Below are 25,422 nucleotides of genomic sequence, written 5' to 3' on the forward strand. Positions count from 1 at the left end.
TAGACTTGTCAGATACTACTTTTATGGTGACATAATAATCTCCATGTAAAATACCCTATAATTAGAAGTATTTTCAGTATAGGTTGAAACCACAAACATTTCATCATCTACAAGAATCATAAAATACTTATACATCTCAACATAACAACATATTATTCTCCACTTAAACATCATTATGTATGGACTAGGATAACTTTTGTTCGGCCCAAAAAGGAAGCAACCCATGATATGATCAGCCCAAAAGTGTTATGAAAAGTGCATTAGAGGAAACAACCGAGTGCAATTTTGGGTCGCCCGAATGGATCTTGAGTCATTCGATCTGAATTCACGTCCATTGTGTTTTTGTAAAACATGACAAATTATTGTATAAAAATCTTTGTAGAATTTTAAATATATAATATATACTTAATTATATGAAATTTGTTATCACTTGTGAAGAGCATGGGCTATTTCAGTTAGGCCCAACATGAAAACCCACCGAACAGTGTCATTTTCGTGCTTTTACAACAAAGAGAAGGACATTTACGTAATATTTCGACTATATAGATAACCAGAAGCAGATCTTAGCGATTTTGGATATTAGGGTTTAGAGAAACCACCAGCGTAGAAGCAGCCACCAGGGAGAAGCAACAATGGTTCTCAAGTAAGCTTTCATTTCATCTCAATTTTCTTCAGTCATTGCGTCGATTTGTTTTGGCTTATTTTGTTGCTGTATGATTTAGTTTATGATTTGAGATTAAGAATTACTGTGTTACGATCTGTGTCTCAAGATTTGTGTTGATCCAAATTTGTGAATTTGATCAGAAATGTTAAACAAAGTTCGTGAATTCAACATTTTAAGTGGTATTAATTATTCATGATCTTAGATTTGATTATAAAAAAAATATTGTATTAATCAATTCAAATGCACAAGTTTTTCCTCAAATTCAACTGCGTTGTTTTGCAATTGCGTTTTTTAAATAGCTGAAGTGGCTTTAAAATCGTTGATAATGCTATTATATTGAAAAATGTTATTAGAAATTCATCAAACATCCGGTGTTGGTGTTACTGCATTATGGATTATTTAGTGTTGTTTTTTATTTATTGCCTCTGATATGGCCATTTCAGGACTGAACTCTGCCGATTCAGTGGTGCAAAGATCTACCCAGGAAGAGGCATCAGATTTATTCGTAGTGATTCACAGGTGATATAATTTTTACTAGTATTGAGTTTTGGATTAACTCATTTCTTTATTATAATATCTGTGTTGTGTTTGCTAAGATTTTTTTAGTCTTAGTTTTACTGATTTATATGCTTTTTGTTGATTTTGCAGGTTTTTCTATTTGTGAACTCAAAATGTAAGAGGTATTTCCACAATCGTTTGAAGCCTTCGAAGCTCACATGGACTGCCATGTACAGAAAGCAACACAAGAAGGTAGTTGTTTAACACTTAAAATCACGTGTTTGTAAAATGTGTTGAACAAAAACAATGTAAAAAATTAAGTTACCCAACAAGTTGAAATCTATAGTCCCATCTATGAATCTAGTTACAATGTGAAGATTTTGTTAATTGTGTTGAATTTGGCCTGGTTTTACTATTTACCAAGTTTATCACGAGCTGTTAGATCAGATTGTCCAGAAATTACACAACTTATTCTATGCTTGTAACTTAATTTCATAAATGTTTTGGGCAGGACATAGCTCAAGAAGCTGTGAAGAAGAGACGTCGTGCTACCAAGAAGCCATACTCTCGGTCCATTGTTGGTGCTACACTGGAAGTCATTCAGAAGAAAAGAGCTGAGAAGCCTGAAGTTCGAGATGCAGCTAGGGAAGCTGCTTTGCGGTGTGTTTCTTGTTTGATTTCTGCTTACTGTTTAAGAATTCTTAGGGGAATTCTTGTTTATCTCATCCCTGATTTGCTGTCTCATTTCTGTTTCTCTTTGCCCTTGTTTTTCTCTTTTAAATGTGAATGACATATCTAATTATCCGAGTCCATCCTGCAGTGAAATCAAAGAGAGGATTAAGAAAACAAAGGATGAGAAGAAAGCCAAGAAAGCAGAAGTAGCATCTAAGGCACAAAAATCAGGCAAAGGCAATGTTCAGAAAGGTGGTTTGCCCAAGGGTCCTAAATTGGGTGGTGGTGGCGGTAAACGTTAGATAGTTGAGTTGCAATTTTGGCTGTAATTTCAATACACTTGTTTTTAAACCTCTAAATTGATATTTTATTTGCTTGATTAGCTAACCTTATTATAAACCGTGTTTGGAGCTTCAGACAGCACCTTATTACCGAATGCAATTTACTAGCAATTCTATATTTTGTTTGTCAAATTGCATTGATTGGTCTTGTCTATTTCTTTTGTTTTGTCAAATTGCACTGAACTCTGATATAAGTTAAGCATCACATGTTTCTGTGCTAGTTGAATCTATTTCCCCCCACCAAAATCTGTTGTTTGTGTTTATATTAATTTGATCTGGAGGGTGGGTTGTTTACATCCGTAGCTTGTGTTTTGAATTGGGTTGCATTTAGGATTGGACAAATTTCAATTGCCCTATTGAAGCTGCACCGGTCTTTGTTTTTTTTTTTTTTTTTGTGTGTGAATGATATTCTTATGCAATCATTATGTAGCCATTTGCAAATCAGGGTTCGACTCTAATCTTCATGCTTAGGCAATTGGTCACAGTCAATTGGTCATCAAAATCCTTGCAAAAAGAAAATTAATTGGGATTAGCCTTTAATCTAGGTTCTAGAATTTTGATGTTCTTGTTGTGGGCATCATCATTTATCAAGTGCTTGGTAACAGCAAATAGATTAATTGTTAAATTTGTAAGGTTATTTTTGTAAATTTTAAAACTTTTGAGTCAAATTAAATATATGAAAAATAGAGATTAATTTGCAATTTTTAAAAATTTGAATAGACAATTTGTGAAATTAAGATATTTTTACGGATTTATTTGCAATTTTTGAAAATTTTGAGGTGAATTTAAAATTTTCATAAAATATGACAACTATTTTACAATTTAACATTTGCATTATAGGGTGAAGAAGCAATTTCAAATTTTTTATTTTTGGTGTTATTTGAAATTTTTTAAATTTAAATTAAATAAAATATTTCATGAATTTATATTATTCTAATAATTTTTTATATTTTGTATCCAAATAATAAATTAACAATAAATTTTAATGATAATTTTAAATTTTTTCAAAAAACTATTTTCAAATGTTCATCCAAAGACACTCACACTCTTAAGTTGCCACCTTCTCCAAGTTCACTCCATTTTTCATTTCTTCTATCCATGTTCACCATCGATGCTGTCTCCTCTTTTGATTTTGTCTCTTTTATACTATGGTTGTATAGTTTTTATGGGTGTTTATCCAAATCAATTTAAATAAAAACTACAAACTTGTTCAAAAATATCAAAAACAGCTACAAAAATTCAATGTTACTTACCAAAAATATTGAAAACTATAAAAAAGTATATTATTAGATGTGTTTGACAATTATTTATTTGTCATTTTTTAAATACCATTGTTTATTTATTTAGTTTTGCTATTTATCTGTTTCAACCAAAACCAGTCATGAAAATTGCAGAACATTGTATGAATGTTAACACAAATCAGTCTTATAAGCAAGGGCTTTAAAAAAAAGAACAATGTATTAAAATAAATAATAAAGAACCAATTTTACATCTAATGTTCCTTATTTTTCTTTCTTCAATCTCGTAAAAATCTATTAAGTAAACAGATTTCAAAACAAACAAAGCAAATTAAATAGATAACTTTAATTTCAAGTTCCATTTTATCACATTTTACCTTTCTCGTGTCTCAAGCACATGGGAATGTCAGATGGTAGAGGTAGGCGTTGGTTCGAGCGTAACTTAACAAAAAAAACTATGAAAATCCACATTCTCCTACATGAAAACATAGTGGCCGCATGAAATTAGAAAAGACGAGTATTAAAATTGAAAAATACGAGCAACCTATAAACCCAATCAAGAAAAAAAAGAGAGAAAAAAGTTAGCTGATCGAATAAACAAAGGGCATAAAAAATAATTAGAAAAAGGAAATATTGAAAAATTGGAACTCAAAAGAAATCAATAGAAATTACATTAAACTTTTGCTCTAAAAGAGGAAAAAAGAGAGGCAATTATCTTAGATTGTCTTTTACAACTCCTTTTTATCCTCTCAAAATCGCCATTTCCTCACAAATTTCTATAGTATTTTATTTTTGAGTTGTTTTTTCAACGTTGATTTGTTCCATGTGTGTATTTACGGAATATTTTTAGTTTAGAATAATTTGATGTTAAACTTGCGCCCGACTCTTCTCCTTCCTCATTCTCAAAACTTTTCAATTTTCAAACTCTCTCAATCTCAAAAATCAATCTTATACCAAACTTATTTTTTATCTCGAGTTCGGTAGTGAACATCAACACCGTTGATCAACACACTCCAACTTGTTCAAAGCTCAATTTAATTGGTAAGTTTTTGAGTTTATGAGGTATTTCGAATATTTCCCGTAATAGAGTTATATAATACACTTTTAGGTGTAGAAATCATTAGATAGTTTTAGAAACATAGTTTAGAGACAATGTAGGTATTGGTTGTTATGTAAAACGGATGATCAGGCTCTCAAAAATGATTTTCGTAAGGAAGTGTACAATTATAAACGCCATTGTTGCATTTTTGAAGTTGTAGAACGTTTCGTAGGTACATCTACAAAACAATTAAACATTAGGGTAGTTCCGTAGATGCAACTCCGGAACAAACCCAATTTTTAAAATGTTGGGTACTTCCGTAGCTGTATCTACGAAAGTTTTCCACATTTGCATCTACGGAGTTAAAATTGGCTATTTGTTTTTCCTTTTGTTTTTTTAACTTAATTGTATCTAATTCGACTTTATTTGTAATACCTTGCAGACATTATGGCTAATGAGACATACTTATTCATATTTAGGAGGGTTGCACAATGTGCCTTTATGCGATGTGCACGGAGCCAGATAGTCTCACAGGTAGCTGACACCTTTGTTCCAGCAGAGGCGACAATTGAGGCCACGCCGCAGACTACTCCGCAACATTGTGGACACACGCCTTCCATTTATATTTCTTCATTCCGGAGGCGTCGGGATGATGGTGAGAGTACTTCACAGGCGCCCTCCACCTGCATACGCCGTCAGGATACTGCTTCTCCTGTGCCACCTCCAATCGATGTTGGTTCTCCTTTTCCACCTCCTGATGGTGTTGACTCATTGCATGAGGATGCTAATGCGTCTGAGAGTTACTAAAGGGGTCTCTCCATTTATCCCTTTAGTCAGGGTACGCTAATCATACCGCCAAACATGTCTGGGATAGAGAGGTAACATTTCTTAGACTTATGATTTTTTGTCCTCATTGAAAATTTATTATTTAAAACATTGCTTGTTATTAAGAGTGTTTTCATTGAAAATTTTCAGGATAGGGCAGCCTAAAAGTTCTATAACCACAGGCGAAAGATATTATCTCTAGAGTAGTCTGAGGAGTTGTGGTTCCATGATGTCCTCACAGCATCTGCTATGAAGGACCTATGTCAGATTGAATTCACCACTATCTATAACGGGATGCTTATGGCAATTGCAGAGATATGACACCAAGAGACATCATCCTTCCATCTCCCTCACGACGAATTTACTATTACCTTGGACGACATCTCATGCTTATTGCATATACCTATTAGGGGTACCCTCCTGCGTCATGGTAGGATGACAAAGGAGGAATCGAGAGAGCTTATAGTTGAGGAGCTTAGGGCTGATCCACTCGATGCGCTAGAGGAAGTGGATATGACCCGCGACACACACATAAGGTTTTATTTCTTGATGTGGAGATATGATGAGGAACTATCTGCGGCATGATAGGCTGTTGGTGACCCAATTAAGGTGGAGATACACAGACATCATGTGCTTAGTTGTTACTTCCTATTTTTGATCGACACTCAGCTGTTTATGGACACGAGCTCAACGTATACAAATGTCGCTTACCTCATGTACTTTTTGGATCCCGCACTGATCCATGAGTACAAATGGGGGGCGACAACGCTAACATTCAACTATTCGAGACTGAGAGAAGGATGCCTATGGAAGACCAGGATTACCGCATGCAGTTGTTCTCTATTATTGGTAACAATCTTATATCCTTATACTTTTTTCACTACTTTTAATTCTATATTTGTGATAATGTTTGATCTAGTGTTTTTTATTTTCATTTCAGGGTTGGATATCACAACACTTCTCGATGATCATTGGTTTGAGAGAGGTGGATGGCTACACTGAGACCTAGTCATATGCTCGTGCCTTCGTTCCCATGAGAGAGAACCAGATGAAAGAGCCTTACAGAGTGTATATGGACTGCATAATTGTCGAGGACACCCGCTACGACTGCTACTATCAGATGATATATCAACCCCTTTTTGTCTCCTCTCCTCTCGTGTTGACCCGTAGGCAGATAGATGACATATTTGCTAACTATCACCTCTTTATGTCTTTCCTACTTTTAATAACAAAGGGTGAAGAGTATACTTTCATGAGGAGTAGACTATACTCTCTTTATATGTGAGGGGTGTAACACCTCGATTTTGATGTTTATATTTTATTTGAGTTTTGGAATGCTTTGAATTATTTAACTAGTATTATTAAGGATGGTTTGATTTTTAATATAAATTATCAATATTTATTTATTTATTTAAATTAGCGTAGAAAATGAAAAATTATCCTTGGAAGAAAAATAAAATTTTAATTAAATTAGTAAATTTAGGAAGAGTCAAAAGGACTTAGCGAAAATTAATAAAAAAAAAAAGAGTTTATTTAAATAAACGAAGAAGGAGAAAGTTTGAGATTTTAAAAAAAAAATAGTTTGTAAATTTTACGAGAAATTAATTATTATGCACAATGTAAATATATATATATTTTTTTTTGCTTTCGCACCGGTTCCGACCTACATAGTAGATCGACTAATCCGGCTCGTGCTACGGAGACACGTGCACTGGCCAAGCGTTGTTTCTGCTAGGAATCGAACTCGGTATTTCCCGAATATCGCTATTTTGCAGAGACTCGTTTGCCACTCGAGCCCAAGCACTTGGTTTGCACAATGTAAATTTCTTTACACAATGAAAACATCATAACCATTCATAAATATTATTTTATAAATGATCAAAATTAAAGTCAAAATTTAACTAAAATTTAACTATTATGATTCATTGACTACATCAATTAAATTCATTTTATAAAAGAAAACTTTTCATTTTAGTAAACTATAAATTAGTAGTAACATTTTGTAGACTATTACGAGGGGGTGAGAGAAAATATGATTTAAAACACCCCCTATAGATGAGTTATTATTAACCGTGGCCCAATTAAATAACACACCCGAGCAGTACTTGATTTCGGGTTTTCATTTTCAACAAATCATATAGATAATCAGAGGTGAATTTCGGGTATTAGGGTTTACATCAGCGAACGCCGCCGAACGCCACAACCACCAACGAAGCAATGGTTCTCAAGTATGTATTCATGCCGCTCTCTTCGATCATCTCTAGTTTTTTTTAATCAACGATTCTCAATTCTGCATCCAATAACTAGTTTTTAGGTATTCATTATTAGCTATATGTAGGTTAGCGTTTTAGATTTAATTTGTTGGTTACTTGATAATTAGTAATTGATATTGCCATTTCAGGACTGAACTCTGCCGATTCAGTGGTGCAAAGATCTACCCAGGAAGAGGCATCAGATTTATTCGTAGTGATTCACAGGTATTCTAAAAATGTCCCAAGCTTTAATTTGATCCATTTCTTTATCTAAATATTAGGTTAACTGATATATGAGCTTTTTGTTGATTTTGTAGGTTTTTCTATTTGTGAACTCGAAATGTAAGAGGTATTTCCACAACCGTTTGAAGCCTTCAAAGCTCACATGGACTGCCATGTACAGAAAGCAACACAAGAAGGTCATTGTTTTATCTTTTTATTGTTATGTTTGTAATATTAATTGAACAAAAACAGTATAATAACTTAAGCTTCTGAACTTAAAATTTCAATCAACCAATATATTTACAATGTGAAGATTTGTAGTTTCTCGTGTTGGGTTTGACCTGATTTTACTATGAACCAAGTAATTACCGAGTGTTAGATCAGCTTGTCCAGTACTTGTATTGAGTTAGATCTTCTTTAATTTTACAAATATGTTATGCAGGACATTGCCCAAGAAGCTGTGAAGAAGAGACGCCGTGCTACCAAGAAGCCATACTCTAGGTCCATTGTTGGTGCTACACTGGAAGTCATTCAGAAGAAAAGAGCTGAGAAGCCTGAAGTTCGAGATGCGGCCAGGGAAGCTGCTCTGCGGTGTGTTTCTTCTTTGACTTTTGCCGTGTTTTGCAATCTCGTTTTTATTTAATTTGCCCTTGTTTTTTGCTTTCAATAATGAATGACATGTCTAATTATCTGAGTACATCCTGCAGTGAAATTAAAGAGAGGATTAAGAAAACAAAGGATGAGAAGAAAGCCAAGAAAGCAGAAGTTGCATCTAAAGCACAAAAATCAGGCAAAGGCAATGTTCAGAAAGGTGGTTTGCCCAAGGGTCCCAAATTGGGCGGCGGTGGCGGTAAACGCTGATTAGTTCTAGTTTTGGGTGCAAATTAAATACATTTACTTCTGTACCAATATTTTATTTGCTTGTTTAGCCTTTGATACCTAATTATCACACATGTTTTTGGAACTTCAGACAGTATCCGGTTACTTAATTTATATGCATTTTCCTAATGGTTCTATATTGTTTTGCCCCATTGATCTTCCATGTTCTTGTTTTAATTGGTAGTTTGACTCGGAAAATTAAATGCCCAAATATTAATTATCTCTGAAGATAGTTGAATTGCATCTTCTATGAACATGTTTACAGACTTGGATCCTCTCCATTTTTCTCTCTTTCCCTCTCCATCCTCTCTATCTCTCTCTCTTAATCTCACTCATCAATAAAAAACAAAATTTGATTAAGAGAGAGAATGAAATTAAGAGAGAGATAGAGAGGATGGAGAGGGAAGTAGAGAAAAATGAAGAAGAGAATCAAAAGTGACATGTTTTACTATGTATCTCTGCTAATCATTAGGATTTTTTTTCCACTTAACCTCATACTCCGTAAGTTATTGATCGGTGCTACATACTGAGGTTTTTTTTCTTCTTGAATGTACATTACTGCGTACGTAAGTTATTTGTGTCATTCTATATCACTTGCAAAGTATGTTGCAAACTAGAGGCTGATTAGTAATTTTTGGAATTGCTCCTTCCAATTCATTTTTTTATGGAGAATATTACTCACTCTTTACCGATAATAAGTTTAATTTTTTTTTTGTTTAAAATGATCCATTAGCGTTTTATTTTTGAATTTTTGCACAACTTTAAAATAATATATTAGACAAATATAATATCAGATCAATATTTAATATTTAAGTGTTTTGTTGTGATTATTATTAGTATGTATTATTATATATTTTTATATATATATATATATATATATATATATATATATATATATATATATATATATATATACATATATATATATAAAGCGAGAGTATATATATATATATAAAGCGAGAGTATTTTTAAAGCGAGAGTATTTATATATATATATATATATATATATATATATATATATATATATATATATATATATATATATATATATATATATTGCGCGGATATGGGTACTAAGGTAACTGTATCTGCGCCCATATCCACTTATTTTCATGGGTAATTGTCTGTGTCCGTACTCACTTTTGCGGGTTTTTATCATATCCGCAGTGACTAATTTTTTAAGATACCCACTGGGGATGGGTACAATTGCCATCCCTAGTTATAATCATCTATAATATAAGAAAAATAATGGTTGCGAAAAATACAACCCAGCCCTTGACTTATTGGCTGCCATTTGTTCACTTTAGGGACTTTTATTGTCTAAATCTAACTTTTCTCAACTAATTCTACGTTCTAGTTCTATTGTAATCATATCTTGTATAACTAAATTTGACCACAACTAAACGATGCACGAAGTGGATTTTCTTCACCGATAAGTCATCAAATAGAAAAGGGAGTGAAGTCGACCCCATTCACGAGAGCGACACGAGTTTAGTAGTAGAAGTTTATCTGCTTTGACTTCTCCATTTCAAACAACTAGGCAGAATATGCAACCATCATCGTCCGACTCACTTTAGCATCATAAATGAGGGTAGATGAAGTCTAACAACGCATAATGGTATTGTTACAAGAGTATGTAGCCATATTCAAATAAAAACTTGACTCGTTCAAGGGATATGAGGTTTAAGATGTGCCAATAGAGAAGAACACGAAGGCTGATGTACTGTCGAAACCAGTGAGCATAAAAATGACATATATCAACCATTCTTTCATTCAAGAAAAATTTGTTATACCTAGTTTCCCCTCAACGATCAGTGTGCCCGATATGACAAAAGGAACATTAGAACCATCATGGATCATCCAAATGATGACGTACTTAGAGCATAAGACTCTATCAATAGACCTTGTTGAAACTGATCTTATTAAATGGGCAACATGCTCATACTCAATTATATAGGATAAGTTCAACATAAGAGGTCTTATACCCCCTCTTAAAATGTTTAGAGCATGATGAAGCTGTATACACCCTTACCAAAGTCCATGAGGGTACCGCAAACATCTTGGCGTAGTGATGAAGAGATATTTATCCCGATCCTTCGTTGAAGCATCCATACAACATTGAATCTTAAAGAGATGGTAAAAAAGCGTCATGCTCGACACACTCCCCTTGTATTCACATAATTATTGGAATACTTTAATGTAGGCCCAACTCATCGGGTGCAATTGTGAATGGATGCTCAACAAATGATTGAATATGCTAGCCTCGAACGTGTTGAAGGGGTGACAAAGACCTATCAAAGAGAACAAACATTCATGAAGAGGGATAACACACCCACTGTACTTGTTACGCACACTTTTATCCTTTTCAAGGATAAGCACTCTTCAGTCAAAATAGGGCCCACCTCGGTAATGTCTTAATCTAATCCACCCTTTAGAGATAAAAGAAGACATTGTACCCAACGTCTCCAAATCTACCCACTAAAAAAATATATGCCCTCTTGCATTGAGACACATGGTAGGTGGAACAACCATTCTAAGGAGCATTGCTAACACATAAAATGGAAGTAAGAAAAATCAATACTCTTATTGAATACACCAGTAATAGGAATTCGAGCTAGAGAGATTTCAAAAAATCATTGGCCAAGAAACCCTAAAAGAGGAGAACGCAAGAGGAAAACATTGGCTTTATCTCAAAAAAGAATATATTGGTTGTTTGTGCATACCAAGTACCAACAAGTGAAGATCGCGCATGAGTGTAGCCAAAAATTTGGAACATAAGAGCTTGCGAGGAAGAACAAAGTTGGGAAGAAAGAAAGAAAATATGTTATAGGTCGTAACTGGAAGAAAAGAGAAAAATGATACTTCATATATCTTTTATATGCGTCTCAATCACTAGGGACCGTAAGATCCAACATGCACTACCAACATTCGAGATTTCATCAAAGGTTGTGCAAAATTCTCAAGTACCCTAAGGGAGAGGAATCATCATGTCTAACTAGCATAGGGACATATGTTAGTTGTTCCTTGTAAAACATTGCCTATTACAAGAAAGGAATTTAATGCGCCTATTCTCCATGATAGTTACGTCCCATCAAGGCACATTGCCTATTACAAGAAAGGAATTTAATGCGCCTATTCTCCATGATAGTTACGTCCCATCAAGGCTCTTTGTTTCCTCAAGTCAAGGAGCCGATCTAGAACATGTACGACAAACCCTCGCCATGCAGAGCAGATATAAGGGCTTGGGGGGAACTGTTTTAGAGCGTCCACAAATCCCAATACAAAAGACCCATGACCAAAATAAGGAAGCGCTTCTGAGGAAGAAATGTTCCTCCATCTTCGCCTTGAGTAGATGATTCCCCCGTGAAGGACTACAAACTGACTAGATTAATCATACGGCGCACCACGATCCATGTAACACTCCACGCTTTCAGTTAAAACCGTTACTACTATATAAGGGGGAATTGCACCATTCTCAAGTATTCAAATTTATTAACACTCTCACATCACTTTTCATTCTCTTATTGACTTAGACATTAGTGTGCTAACTTTGTTGGTTAGCTCCTCACAATCATACCAGAATCCCAAATCCATTGTAGCAAGCACACATTTACCATTCAGTGAACAAAATCAAATCTTCAAAATCATAATGCAATTAAAGATCCAAACAATTTCAATAATCGATTAATACATATTTATCCGTTCTTGTACAAAAAATATAATAGATATATATAATCTTGCATTTTTCTCTCTTTATTTTCCTTGAGCAACTAAAAATTCATTGATAATAAAAGAATTAACATTAACATCTTAAATAATAATAATAATGTTCAAATTTTATATCTAAATTTTAAACCAAATAATTTCATAGAGATTAATAGAAAAGAAATGTAAGAATATAAATTCATACAAACCGTTTCCAAAAAAATATAACCATGAACTTCATATTACCAAAGTAATTGTAACAAGTAAAAGTTCCTAAATATTAGTATCATAAAAAATCATTCCTCATAAAATAAAATAATCACAATCATGGATTTCTTATTATCATAGTAACAGTAAAAAAAAAAAGAAAAGTCTCCAATTATTATCATAAAAAAATCATGATTCATGAAACAAATATTTCAATCTTGTAAAAAAAGGAAATAAATCATGAATTTCAAACACATGTTTCATGACCGGATATTCAAAAGAAATATTGATGTTTAGTGGACAAATCTCAATAAACTAAACATAAGATTTAATCTGATACTACTTTGTTGGAATTAATTTAATAACGTATAATTATATAAGATGGTCTATACATGATTTCAATCATAATTTATATGAATAAAATAAAATAAATAAGTGAATACGAATATAATTACAAGATCTACATCATGTCAATCTATCATAATATATGAGAAAGAGAAATGATAATCTTACATTTACTTTTGACACTTACACCGTATAAACTACGGTTTTATTTTTTTATTATGTTTAAAAATATTTTTTTTTCTTTTTGAAATACCTAGGTTGTATTATAAAGGCTGTATTTTGAAGGGTGTAATGATACGGTGTTGAATTTGAGTGTACAAATAGCAGCCCTCTATGAGAAATGAGTTGTAGAAATATCTATATAGTGATAATTTCTTTTGGTATTAATATAAAAATACTTAAGTGTTGAGACAAGTAAGAGTGACAATAAAAGACCAACCCGTCCCATCAAGAATTCGTTTTGCAAGAGGTGGGGCAAGGCGAACAAACTAGATGTGTTGGGTTGAAAATTTCAGCCCACCCTTATTTGTGACAGACCCGCGTGTTGGCGGGTGGACCTCACTAATATTTTTCCAAAACAATATTAATTAAACTATTTAAATTTTTTTGTTAAAAGTGTAAAAAAAATAAACATAAAAATATTTGTAAAGACAATAAAATACATGAATAATGAGACCACTTAAAATATAAAAAATCATCATTTATATGTTCATATTTAATCATCTAAAATCTATAATAAGTCAACAATCTAAAATAAAAATTTAATTTTAAAAAAAGACATTTATTAAACATTTTATAGTCAAATTTCCAATAACATTTAACATTGTTCAAAAGTGACACGGAATAAATCATGCTGAACTTTTTGCGCTCTGTTAGGGTTTATTAAGAAGGAATCGGCCACCACCGGGGTTTGTTCCAACAAACAAGTCGAAGCACATAGAAGAAGGGAATCCGAAAGCGTGAAACAAAAAAAAGAGGAAAGGAAGGCGACGAGGACTTCTCAAGCAGTGGTTCCAAGTCTTACAGAGACACCGTTGTTGGAAAAATGGGGGAAGATCAAAAGGAAATATATAATGAGATAAGTGATGCAAAGTTAGAGGTTGATCAAGAAGGACCGTGAGTCAAAGTTGAAGAGATTCAGGTGGGAGGCTATGATTGTCCAATGTTTGTACTCACAAAAGATGAGGAAAAACACATCCAGCATCCTTGGAGGAGAGGTGTCATTGTTAAGCTTTTATGGAGGAAGGTAGGGTACAAGACATTGAAGACTAGGCTGAAAACAACGTGGGTCTTGGAAATAATTACTATCTAGCAGTATTTTCACATGAATATGACAAAAGTGTAGCGCTCTCTGATGGTCCATGGTTTATCTATGATTATTACTTGACAGTAAACGGTTGGAGCCAAGATTTTCACAAAGAGAGAGACACTATCAAGGAAGTAGCAGTTTGGATTCATGTAGCAAGGTTGCCAATAGAATACTATGATGCAAGGATATTGTAAAACACTGGAAACACGATTGGTAAAACAATGAAAATGGACAAGAACATGTTGCAAGTGGATTGAGGAAAATATGTGAGAATTTGTGTAGAATAGACTTGACAAAACCATTAGTGAAAATATTCTCCATTAAAGGAAGAATGTACCAGATAGAATATGAAGGATTTCACCTTCTATATTTGTCACGTGGAAGAGGTGGTGACAAGGTTGAAGGTAATGACACTGATATTATGAAAAGAAATGGTCAGACTATAAATGAGGAGAGTAGTGTAGGGTCATGAAGAGTGGTACAAAATTTATTAATAACGATTTTATTAGAAACCGACTTACCAAGTGCATTCAAATAGTTTACGAGATGAGTGAACCTCTTTTGCATTCCAGCAATAGTTTCACCATGCTTCATACGTAATATTTCAAACTCTTGGTTTAATGTATTGACTCTAGCTTATTTGAATTCATTAGTTCCCTCATGGGTAACTTGTAATGCGCCCTACATAACTTTTTCGGTTTCACAATGGGAAATACGACAATATTCATCAACACCAAGTGCGGATATGAGAATATTGCGAAGTCTTGTGCAAAACCCCCAAATCAACACCTTGATATTGGAGGGCAAACCCTAATTGGTTTTTCCCATTTACAATTCAACAACCTAAATTGGACGTTATAAACACTAAATCTAGATGGCACCTAAACAAATAATAATTATGTGTACTTTGTTTGTGTGTATGTATAGATGTGAGTAGGGGTGGCAAAACGGGTCCGGCCCGCGGGGAAAGCCCGTTTTGCCTGCACTTTTACGCGGGGCGGGACAAGGTTTTAGGCCCACTCCCTTTAATGTGTCCGCCTCGCCCCGCCCCATTTTTTGCGTGCTTTTGCGGGCATTATCTTTTTCATACAATTTTACTATTTTTAGGCCTAAAAGGTTCAATGCCCGCGGTCTTTCCCTGCCCCGCCCTCACTTTTTTGCGGGGCGGGGCAAGGTTTTAAACCTGCACAATTAAATATGCCCGCCCTGCCCCGCCCCGTTTTTTCGCGGGCTTTTGCGGGGCGGGCATGCCCGTTTGCCACCCCTAGATGTGAGGTTGAAGATGAAGAGAACTCTTTATATGTTTATGGTTTCATCAACTTTCAAATGATGCATGTATGAGGTATTTATATGTGTGAAAGTTGGAACAAAGAAGAGAAACTAAAAGTTTAGAAAAGAATTCAATTTTTCAAAAAATACGCTGCATGTGTCGGCACATATAAGTCATGTATCGACTCATATTGATTCATGTGTTGACCTATACAAGATTATGTATCGACTCATGAGAAATAAACGCTACAAACTTTAAAATTGAGCAGCATGTGCCGACGCATTCAACTTATGCATGTGTTGACTCATAGAAGAAACTTTTCTTCTATGTGTCAACTTGAAAGCCTTCATGTGTCGACACATCTAAGCAGAGGCTACAAATTTTAATAATAATTCACATGTGTCGACTGATAGCACGTATGTGTCGACACATAAGTCTGTTTTTCACATTAAAAATGATTTTTGATGCATAAACTTTTTCTAAATGCATTTTAAATTTTCTAACACTGAGATACACATTAAGACTCAGAAATACCGTTCAATATAGAAAATGCTAAAGTTGTCTTAATATTTTAACATCATACAAAACATCTCTAATAAAAAAGTTCACTCATATTATATTATCATACAATTTAATTCATACATTAACTATGTACAATTGTATGGTATACAACTCATTTTATATGTATCATTTATATACTTCAATTTATATGTTTTATTTTTTTATATAAATATGAACATCTTTTGATGGTTCTTTCTACACGGTGACCATGTAGATAATATATGCATATGGTAAAACAATATTTTTTTAAAAATGCAACTTATTTATTGTTCCAACTTCTTTATTATAAATTTTTTAGATGCAAAAAATATCGATCTAAATAAACTTTATAAATTTTGTCATTTATTTTCTATTACTTAAGATTTTTTTTTATGTTAAAAAATAAACTATATTAAGTCTTTTTTATAATTTTACAATTCTACATATTAAGTGTGGGAGGACATTCCATATAAGTTTGACATATTTATAAATTTTATGCAATTTTTATTTTGAATAGTCAAATATTCAAATAATGAAATTTTATATCAAGTTCTTGATGATAGATATATTATTCTCTTTTCTTGATTAAGTTTGTCAAGATTACTACTTTTGTGAGATGATATTATTTCCGTGCTTTTAAAAATAGTTAAAATAATGTCTATATGATATGATTTTAATTACTTTAATTATCAAATGTTAGTAATCTTAGGTAAAATTAAATTTCCTAAAAATATAAATTAAAATATAATCATAATTTAATTAATTTTATGTTTTTTATTTCTATCAAAGTTCTTAGATTTATTTATTTATAACTATTTCTCGAAATTTATGAAGATATAAAATTAAAAAATTATGAAAAAAATCCTAGGTCAAATGTGAATTTGAATCTTTCAAAATGATAAATACTTTTTCCATTAGTACTTTTTTAGGTCTTATTTTGTTTTTTTAATTAGTTTGAAAGTATCAATTATTATTTTTTTCATTAGATACAAAGTAATAGTAAAATGTTGCAAATGTTTTTCATAAAAAACACAACAAATATAAAAGAAATATTCATACTAATTTACTATGAATTACTTCTTTAAACTACAATAATTATCAACAATAATCAAATAATATTCACTTGTTGCATCTCACATATAAAAATTAATATAGTTTTATAGTGACTTAATAGTTGATTATTAAATTTAATATCAATCTAAATTTTTATTTATATAGTTAGTGGATGATATAGATGAACTCTAAAAATATTAACATCTCAACCATATTCATTTGATTCCACCCATTATAATTCCTCCTATTATATAATAGATTAAAGTCAATTTTGTAGGCTTATTTGCTTGTTAATTAATTATGTTATTAGGGTGTAATTTTTGTGCAAAATCTAATTCAAATAAATGAGCAACAATTTTTTTCTTTGTATGTATATGTTTTAAATAGGTATGAGAAATCAATTTATGTATATGTTTTAGATAGGTATGCTAATGAGAAATCAATTTATGTATATGTTTTAGATAGGTATGCTAATGAGAAATCAATTAGTCAGTTTATTTTTAAGTGTCGGTTTTAAAAAAAACTATTTTTATTTAAGTTTATGTTATAATTTATCAATTATATTTTTATTTTTTCCATAACTGCACTTCACATTTTCTATAAGATTAATTATTTTCTCAATTAGTTATTGAAAAATCCATAACTCCATCTTATCTTCGATAAGATTAATCATTTTCTCAATTAGTTATTGAAAAAAAAAGAGCTTATAATTGAAGTTATTTAGAAAGAGAAAATAAATGAGGATATAATAATAAAAATAACTCTAACAATTTAACTTTTGCTCATCATTTTAAAATGTTTCTAGCTAACCAAGTATATGATCTCTCTAACATTTTTATATAAAGGGTGCAAATAAGTGCAAAAAGTGAGAAAGCCAAAGAAAAATCCAGCACAAGGCCCAAAAAAACATCAAGAAGGATAACATGCAAAATCCCAATCAATTGGGTCCAAAAGCAAATCCATTGGATCACCTTGGTGCTTAAATTTTTAAATTAATTTGATAAAAACTTCACCTCTAAGTTAATAAAATATGTACATTAATACAAATTTCTCAATATCTCTGAAAATTAGATGACCAAATCGATTGGAGCCTTAATCAAATTGATTGGTAAGATTTAGTTCTAATTTTTATTGTGCACAATCCGCATTTATTTTGTGTAAGGTTTACACGCTCAAAGTTGTCAGGAGCTCAACAATAAATAGGTAACCCTCCCTCATTCTTTTGCATATAATGTTTTATCTTTCTCTCATTGTGCGTGTGAGATTATTACTTTAATTTCTCCATTACCATGACACCTAGGAGGTTGAGATTGATCTCTATCTATCTCATTGATGATTTCACATTTCAACAAGAAGGAAGATTTTTCCAAGACTTTAGATTATAAAGTCTTCAAGGAATGTGAATTCTTCAAGATCTTTGAAGATTTAAAATTATCCACATTCCTCTGAAGCCCTTCAAGAATGGTATATCCATCATTGGTAAAAATGTTCTTCTCAAACCTCTATTTTACTGATGGAATAATTTACTTTGAAGTAAAAAGGCAAAATATATCTCTATCTCCGGAAGAATTTGCAAATATCTTAGATCTTCCCCATGAAAGACCTATCTTCAAGCTAGAAAATCAATAAAACGATCTCAACTTCAAAAATGATGAGTCCTCTTTCTTGAAAAACGCAACATCCCTGGTTATTTGTCCTTTCACTATGGCTTCGATTTTCCATGAAATTCTTCTAATTCACAATGTTACAAATCACATACTCTTTACAAGGAAAAACAATTTTAGTCACAATAACTAGATTTGATGTTGGAACTAAATGGATGATTGCTAACAAAATCAAAACCAACTGACCAAGTGAAGTAATTCAATATATGTTGGCAAACAAGCGAAAAGGAATGTACTTACCATATGGTAACTTTGTCACAAACATCTTGGAACCCACCGGTTCCAACCTAAAGACTAAAGAATTTGAAGAAAATGTGACAAAAATAGGAGAAGTGACCCTTAATAATGATGTATGAGATCATTGATGGAAAGGTAATTGAAAAACCCTTCCAAAGGAAAGAAGAGAAAGATGGAAAATCAAGAAACACCTATGAACCTTGAAGATTTAGACTATGATATCCCTGAACTACTCTCTGCTGAAGGCCTACTCAAGAACACAATCAAGAGACAAGAAAAGACAAATAACAACATCAACTTCCTGGCTCACATTTTCTCCCAATATCGGAGAGAACTACCTCCAGGATTATTAGCCGATAATGAAGAATAATCTTACTTACGTGTTTTAGTTTTTCAAGTGTGTTTGCTTCTCAATTTTTGCGTTGTTTCTATTCCTGAAATTTCCCTTCTTTATGTACTGTGAATTCCAATATAATTTGAATCAATGAAGTGTGTTGTTTTCCAATTCTAATTGCTTATGTGATTATGTGCTTGCATTTTAAATTTCCTCTAGACATCTCTAACATTATTTTTATTATGACAAAGGGGGAAGAAGTATATTCTTAAGCGGAGTAGAGTATACTCACTACTCATTGGAAGTGGAGTTTAGGCACTCAATCTTTACCTACTTGTTATTTCTTTTTCCACCTCCTCGAGAGATATGTTGTCATCATCAAAAAAGGGGAGAATGTGGAACTATGTCCTTGTAGGTTTAATCAAGAAGTAATCAAAGATAAAGAAAGTCATTCCTATCATGGTTTTCTTTTATTGATGACCACTTGTGAAGATACAACCTAACCTTAATGGTAGTTTTATGACAAATTATGGAGATTCAGTTTGTCCTTAAAACATAACGACAAGCAATTATGTTAAGCGGTCAAAAACGCACAAGACAATTTGATCAAAGCTCTTTCTCTGAATAAATCCAAAGAGCTAGGGTTTAATGACCACCAATGAAGGCATCCAACTTAAAGACATCTCAAGTTTCATCTCCAAGTCGACTCAAGCAAGTGCTTATATGAATAGTATATTCGGAAAGTCTAAAATCTTCAGAGTATGAAAGAGAGGAAGTGTGAAAGTTCTCTTGATCATGTTTGAGTGATGAGTGTTTTGTAAAAACACAAGTGTGTTTTTGTAAAGTAATATGGATGAATGAAACACTCACGAAACCTTTAAAAATAAAGTAATACGGCTAAATAAAACACTCACTAAAGCCTAGCAAGTTAAATTGAAAACTGTCAAAATGATTAGGACAAGTATTTTGAACTTTCCAATCGATTGAACTATTTTCCAAATCGATTGGATAAGGGAAAATCGAGTCCATAATAGACTATAATAGTGTCTCGAAGAAGATTAACAACTCTCTATCAAATCTTCCCAAAATGGGAAATTATAACTTATTATGTTGGTCATCCATTCGATTAGGATAAGGATCCAATCGATTGAGCCATTAATTATTCCCATGGATAGTTTCCTTTTTGTGCCAACCTTTAGACTATAAATAGAGGCCTCACTGTTAACTTTTTCACATCATGAATTGTTTGCTATCTCATTCCCATCACTTTTTCTAAATTATTTTTCTACTTTCTCTCACATTAATTTAGCCACAGTGCTTTAAGAAAGTCCTTGTATTTAAGTGAGAAAAATTGTTCTGGAAGGTAAATTTTCAAATTCACCAAGAGATATTTTTCTATTGAGTGAATATTTCTTCCTAAGAAAGTGTTTCTTTGGATTCGAAGCTAAACCCGTCTAAAGTTTTATTTGGGGGATTTAGTATTAAGTCACCGTTTGGTTAATGAGCTGGGCCACTAATAGAAAAACTCTGTATGTGTTTTTGAAGATAACCATTAAAAAATCTTCTCTTTGATTTTAAAGCTTAGCCTGGTGTAAAAGCTCTCCTTGGTTCGGATCATCATGGTGTAAAAGCTCTCGTTGGTTTGAGATCATCCTGGTGTAAAAACTCTCCTTTGTTCGAGATCATCCTGGTGTAAAATCTCAGTTCGGTTCATGGCCAGGCCGTGTAAAACTCTGATTCAACTTAAAGGATATTCTGTTCAAAACCCCACATTGATTCAAGATAAGTCCATATAAAATCTCGGTTTATCTTTGGGACTAACCGCTCGAAGCTTGACTTATATTTGGAACTAAGACTAACGACTTTAGTCTGTTGTTCATTGTTTATTTGGAAGTAAACCCAAAACTTCATTTCCCCTTATATATGGGGGTTTGTGTGCTTAACCTACTAAAAACTATTAAGCATTATTGGATACTCTCAAGATCAAATCTTGGGGAAAGGAGTAAGTCACTTTGTTTAGACCGAACCTCTATAAGTCATAGTGTCATCTCTTTTACCTTATCTATTTACTTTATGCGTATTTTCATTACCTTGATTTTTCACTGCAATATTCAAGCGTTTTTATTTAAAATATTTTAAACTCTGATCTACAAAACAATTTTGTTTTAAACTATCGTTTTTCAAACTCCTATAATTCACTCCCCTCTTATATATAGAGTCACATGTTCAACACACTTCAAGGTTGAATTTCATCTATATCTTAGAGAGCATGATTATACCATATGTGCCTCTTTATTTCCATTGTTGAACTTAGTAATCTCCAACCATCCACTATAAATTATCATCTGAAGGCCACGAAAACATTATGAAATGAGAGGAAACGGTGTAATGGCTTGATTTGGAATCCTCAACACCGTTATAAAAATGAGAACAAATTTTGAGCGGATGAAAATATAGTGATGTTTAGGGATGACAAAACGGTTCAGTACTATTTTATCTAACCCTTTATATTTTGCAAATCAAACGCACTCTTTATCTTAATAACTAGCTTAATTATACTTTGACTCGGCTAGTGAAAGTTTTGTGTGGTCCATTAGGTAGAATAAAACAAGTTTATTTTTGCAATTCAACTTTGAAGTTCCCTTGCACACTGTTTTTGTCATTACATAGTTTTCACAATTTTCTCTTAGAATAAAACAAGAAACAAAAATCCAACATTTAAGCTAACTGTCCTTCCTGAATCTTCTGTCTTTTTCTCTGAGAAACAATGTGGTGAAATGAAAAGAAAAGTACTGTAAAAAAAACAGTATTCAACTGTCACTTTCTTCCAACCAAAGAGCATAGTACATAGTACATAGTACATACCATACCACATAGTAAAACTTTTAACTTAAAAATAGAATTGGAAACTACTACTACTACTAGTTAACTTTTAACCTACCAACCTTCCATGAATTATTATGATGGCTCATAACTCATAACAACTATAGTTCTGAATAGATCCTAATGTCAGTCCTCAAACCATTAATACCTAACTACTAGTACACAAAAATTAAACTTCAATGAATCACTAACTAGTAACTACTACTCATTGAGTAATTCAATTCTATTAAAGCCTTGAGTTGTATTGTGTAGATTAGGGATAATAAGGTAACACTGGCCAGTGACATTGATGAGGAGGCATTGAAACTGAGTTAAAATCTTCAACTGTGAAACAAGTACTGCTGTTATTGTTGTTGGTGTTGTTGAAGCCTTGATCTGGTGTTCCTAGTGGCTTGTTGGAACATCGTAGACCTTCTGATGTGCTTTCTACTGTTTCTTCAATGTAGGATGATTGTGTCCTGAAGTTGGCTTGTTCTTTTAGCTTTCCTTTCAACTTCATAACCTGTGTGTTCAGGTGTATTAGCTACAGAAATCAAATCAACCAGTTCGGGTAAAACTAGGTTAAAAAATTAATAATTAATGTTTTTGTACATGTATTTATACTGTTTGTCAAATAGTATAAATAGTGCAAACTAGAAGTCACAATTTTTGATTTTTTTTAATATTTAAAGTGTGTGATTCTCTGGCCACTAAATTATTGAAAAAATAGATATACATAATTTTCATATATATTTTTTATTAAAAAAAGTGTAAAATATAATATAGGATATGTGTAAGGAAAATATAAATCTAATGTATGGAATTGTAGGAGTGATCTCTTCTTAAAATTAAATGGAGTAGGTCTTTGAACTTCTAAAGGCAAAGCATAGCATATATACATATAGTTCAACCAATAAACCATAGACTTGTGAATATTAAAAAAAAAATATTTTTCATAAAAATTAGAAATATATTCTACTTATTAGAGTTTAATAGTTTGAATTTAATTAGAATAATTTATACGTCCTACTGCACAAGGCCTCAATTTTTTTAAAATTAAATTATAGATAAATAGAGTCTCGTAAATTATTTGTCAAGTTAAATCGTGATTAAATAAGACCTATATTTATATTGTCATAGGTAAACTATAACTAACCTGTCCAAATAATCTAAAAATTTGAGACGACTCTGATTGTATAGAGACATGTTCAAATTCGAATCACTATATTTCTCTTCCTTACCCGCAAGTGTTTATTTGAATATGTGTTAACCATTAAATCAATAATATAAATTTAAAAGTTAGATAATTTTTTATTCAATTTATTATTTCCTCATTTTTCATAATAAACTTATGTTTTTTTCCTTTAATATATGTGGGTAATTCAATTTTTTTAATAGGTGTAAAAATCAAAATACAAGGAGGTACATCAAAGAAGAGAGATCATAGAGGCATAAACAAATATGTAAGAGTATGTTTGGATGAGTGATATACTATTTCAAATTCTTTCAACTATGAACCTCTAATTCAAACATAAAAAGTTACCTCTTCTTGAAGTTTCTGTTTTTCTTTGAAGACAGCATCAAACTCTTGTTTAAGAACATCATAGGAATGTTCAAGCTGCTTAGTCTTCCACCTAGTACGCCTGTTTTGAAACCAAACAGCAATTTGACGAGGTTGAAGCCCTAACTCTCTTGAAAGCTTCATTTTCCTTTCAGGCTCTAACTTTATTTCCTCTTGAAAACACCTCTCCAGCAAATCAATCTGGTTACTTGTCAATCTCTTCTTCTTCTCTCTATAGTTATTTCCATTAATGTTCATTTCATCCATTGCTGGAAGCAACCTCTGATGTGTTTCACCTAATGCACCTTGACCCACTTCCATTCCTAATTTTCCAACACAAACATATCATACAGTTTTTTTCATTTTCTTTTCAGGGATCACATCATAATCTCATGAATTATTATATCCAAGATAAATAAAACATGTTTTATGTGTGTTTCAGATTATATGTAAAAGGTTGTCAAAAGCTCTATAGCACTTACACCTCCTAAAAAAGACGGGACACTGACATAACACCGAACACTTAGGCTATGTTTGGGAGTTTGGAGGGAAAGGGAGGGGAGGGTTTTGGAAAATAGGAAGAATTGGGTGAAAAGGATAAAAAGATTTTGGGTAGGAGGGTTTTGGAGGGTTTGAGTTTATGCATAACACCAAAAATCCCATAAAATAGGGGAACTAAAAAATTGTATTGAAGGAGGGTTTTGAAGGGTTTACATAAATTTTCCAAATATCTTTTAGGTTATTATAGTATTCTGAAAATTAAAAACTTAGTAATGATAATGACTCTTTTATCATTCTAAACAAAATCATTTTTTCAATAAATGTCAAATATTTTCCTATATTTTTTTTAAATTTCGTTTTTGGAAGCCTTTCCCTCCCCTCCCCTCCAAACTCCCAAACATAGCCTTATGATTATGTTTAATATATTTATTTTTTCAAAATTATAACCGGTGTCTCTTTGTTAATGTTAGTGCTATGTATGTTCGTGCTTCATAGATGTATTTGGTGTGACTTGAAAACATCAAAATGAGGAAAAAACTTGAATACAAGTCAGAAAGAAAGTGAATAATTGATATACCAAAATTGTAAACTATGAGGAGTAAAGAAAACATTGGAGTATAAAATAAGGTAAATGTTTTGAGGACTAATGTTTTTGTCTTACCTGAATAAGGGTTGTTGTTGTTGTAGAAGAAGCTTAAGGAAGAGTCTTGATGAGGAACAAAGGGTCTTGTGCTCTCATTAATATTCCAATCCATATTTGGCTTTCACTTTTCTCTTCACTTGAAATCTATACCCAAAATGTGTCTCTTTTATGGGCATAAGTTCACTACTCGGTTATGATGGACCACCATGTAGTCAGAGAGAGGTGCAGAAGGCAGTGCTAGTAGTAGTAACTAGTGAGGGCGTGGCACTATGTATCTGACTTGTGAGTATATTACTATGAGTCAGTCAATGAGAGATGAAATGAAGGGTTCTATTCTATTCTATTCTATGTGTTCCTCTATTCAGAAACATTCATTACTTCTGTCTAATTGTTTTCAAAATAGTTATTATCAAAATTACCAAAATTGGAAAACACAAGGAGACAAAACTGTTTGAAAAAATGAAAAGCTAGATAAAATAATTACAATACTTTCAAACTAAAAGTGGTATTAAACATATAATTTGTAGTATACTAATATATTCAATTTAAAATATTATTGAT

General features: G+C 32.3%; 3 protein-coding genes across 3 annotated transcripts; 2 read left to right on the top strand and 1 right to left on the bottom strand.

Moving 5' to 3' along the window:
- Positions 1–563: 563 nt before the first annotated feature.
- LOC131642386 (large ribosomal subunit protein eL24) lies at positions 564–2,307 on the top strand. The gene is made up of 5 exons (XM_058912642.1): positions 564–643; positions 1,108–1,183; positions 1,313–1,414; positions 1,674–1,822; positions 1,983–2,307. Exons 1-5 carry the CDS (start codon positions 633–635, stop codon positions 2,134–2,136), a joined length of 492 nt encoding a protein of 163 aa, XP_058768625.1. The 5' UTR covers positions 564–632; the 3' UTR covers positions 2,137–2,307.
- Positions 2,308–7,364: 5,057 nt separating this feature from the next.
- LOC131642385 (large ribosomal subunit protein eL24) lies at positions 7,365–8,767 on the top strand. Its single transcript, XM_058912641.1, has 5 exons — positions 7,365–7,505; positions 7,679–7,754; positions 7,847–7,948; positions 8,194–8,342; positions 8,459–8,767. Exons 1-5 carry the CDS (start codon positions 7,495–7,497, stop codon positions 8,610–8,612), a joined length of 492 nt encoding a protein of 163 aa, XP_058768624.1. The 5' UTR covers positions 7,365–7,494; the 3' UTR covers positions 8,613–8,767.
- A 13,320-nt stretch (positions 8,768–22,087) lies between these two features.
- LOC131642387 (putative homeobox-leucine zipper protein ATHB-51) lies at positions 22,088–24,973 on the bottom strand. Its single transcript, XM_058912643.1, has 3 exons — positions 24,880–24,973; positions 23,700–24,040; positions 22,088–22,679 (listed from the first exon to the last, which is right to left on the bottom strand). Exons 1-3 carry the CDS (start codon positions 24,971–24,973, stop codon positions 22,431–22,433), a joined length of 684 nt encoding a protein of 227 aa, XP_058768626.1. The 3' UTR covers positions 22,088–22,430.
- Positions 24,974–25,422: the final 449 nt, after the last annotated feature.

Source organism: Vicia villosa, unplaced genomic scaffold (genome assembly GCF_029867415.1).
Source record: "Vicia villosa cultivar HV-30 ecotype Madison, WI unplaced genomic scaffold, Vvil1.0 ctg.004915F_1_1, whole genome shotgun sequence".
Taxonomy (NCBI): Eukaryota; Viridiplantae; Streptophyta; class Magnoliopsida; order Fabales; family Fabaceae; genus Vicia; species Vicia villosa.

Bases quoted from the DNA above. Each gene is read 5' to 3' on its own strand.
- LOC131642386 (XM_058912642.1), top strand. The intron at 1,184-1,312 runs GTGATATAATTT...TTGATTTTGCAG, and splicing joins TTATTCGTAGTGATTCACAG to GTTTTTCTATTTGTGAACTC. The intron at 1,823-1,982 runs GTGTGTTTCTTG...TCCATCCTGCAG, and splicing joins GCTAGGGAAGCTGCTTTGCG to TGAAATCAAAGAGAGGATTA.
- LOC131642387 (XM_058912643.1), bottom strand. From the start codon at position 24,973: ATGGATTGGAATATTAATGAGAGCACAAGACCCTTTGTTCCTCATCAA. The intron at 24,041-24,879 runs GTAAGACAAAAA...TTGGAAAATTAG, and splicing joins CAACAACAACCCTTATTCAG to GAATGGAAGTGGGTCAAGGT. The intron at 22,680-23,699 runs GTAACTTTTTAT...CTGAACACACAG, and splicing joins AACAGAAACTTCAAGAAGAG to GTTATGAAGTTGAAAGGAAA.
- LOC131642385 (XM_058912641.1), top strand. The intron at 7,949-8,193 runs GTCATTGTTTTA...TATGTTATGCAG, and splicing joins ACAGAAAGCAACACAAGAAG to GACATTGCCCAAGAAGCTGT. The intron at 8,343-8,458 runs GTGTGTTTCTTC...TACATCCTGCAG, and splicing joins GCCAGGGAAGCTGCTCTGCG to TGAAATTAAAGAGAGGATTA.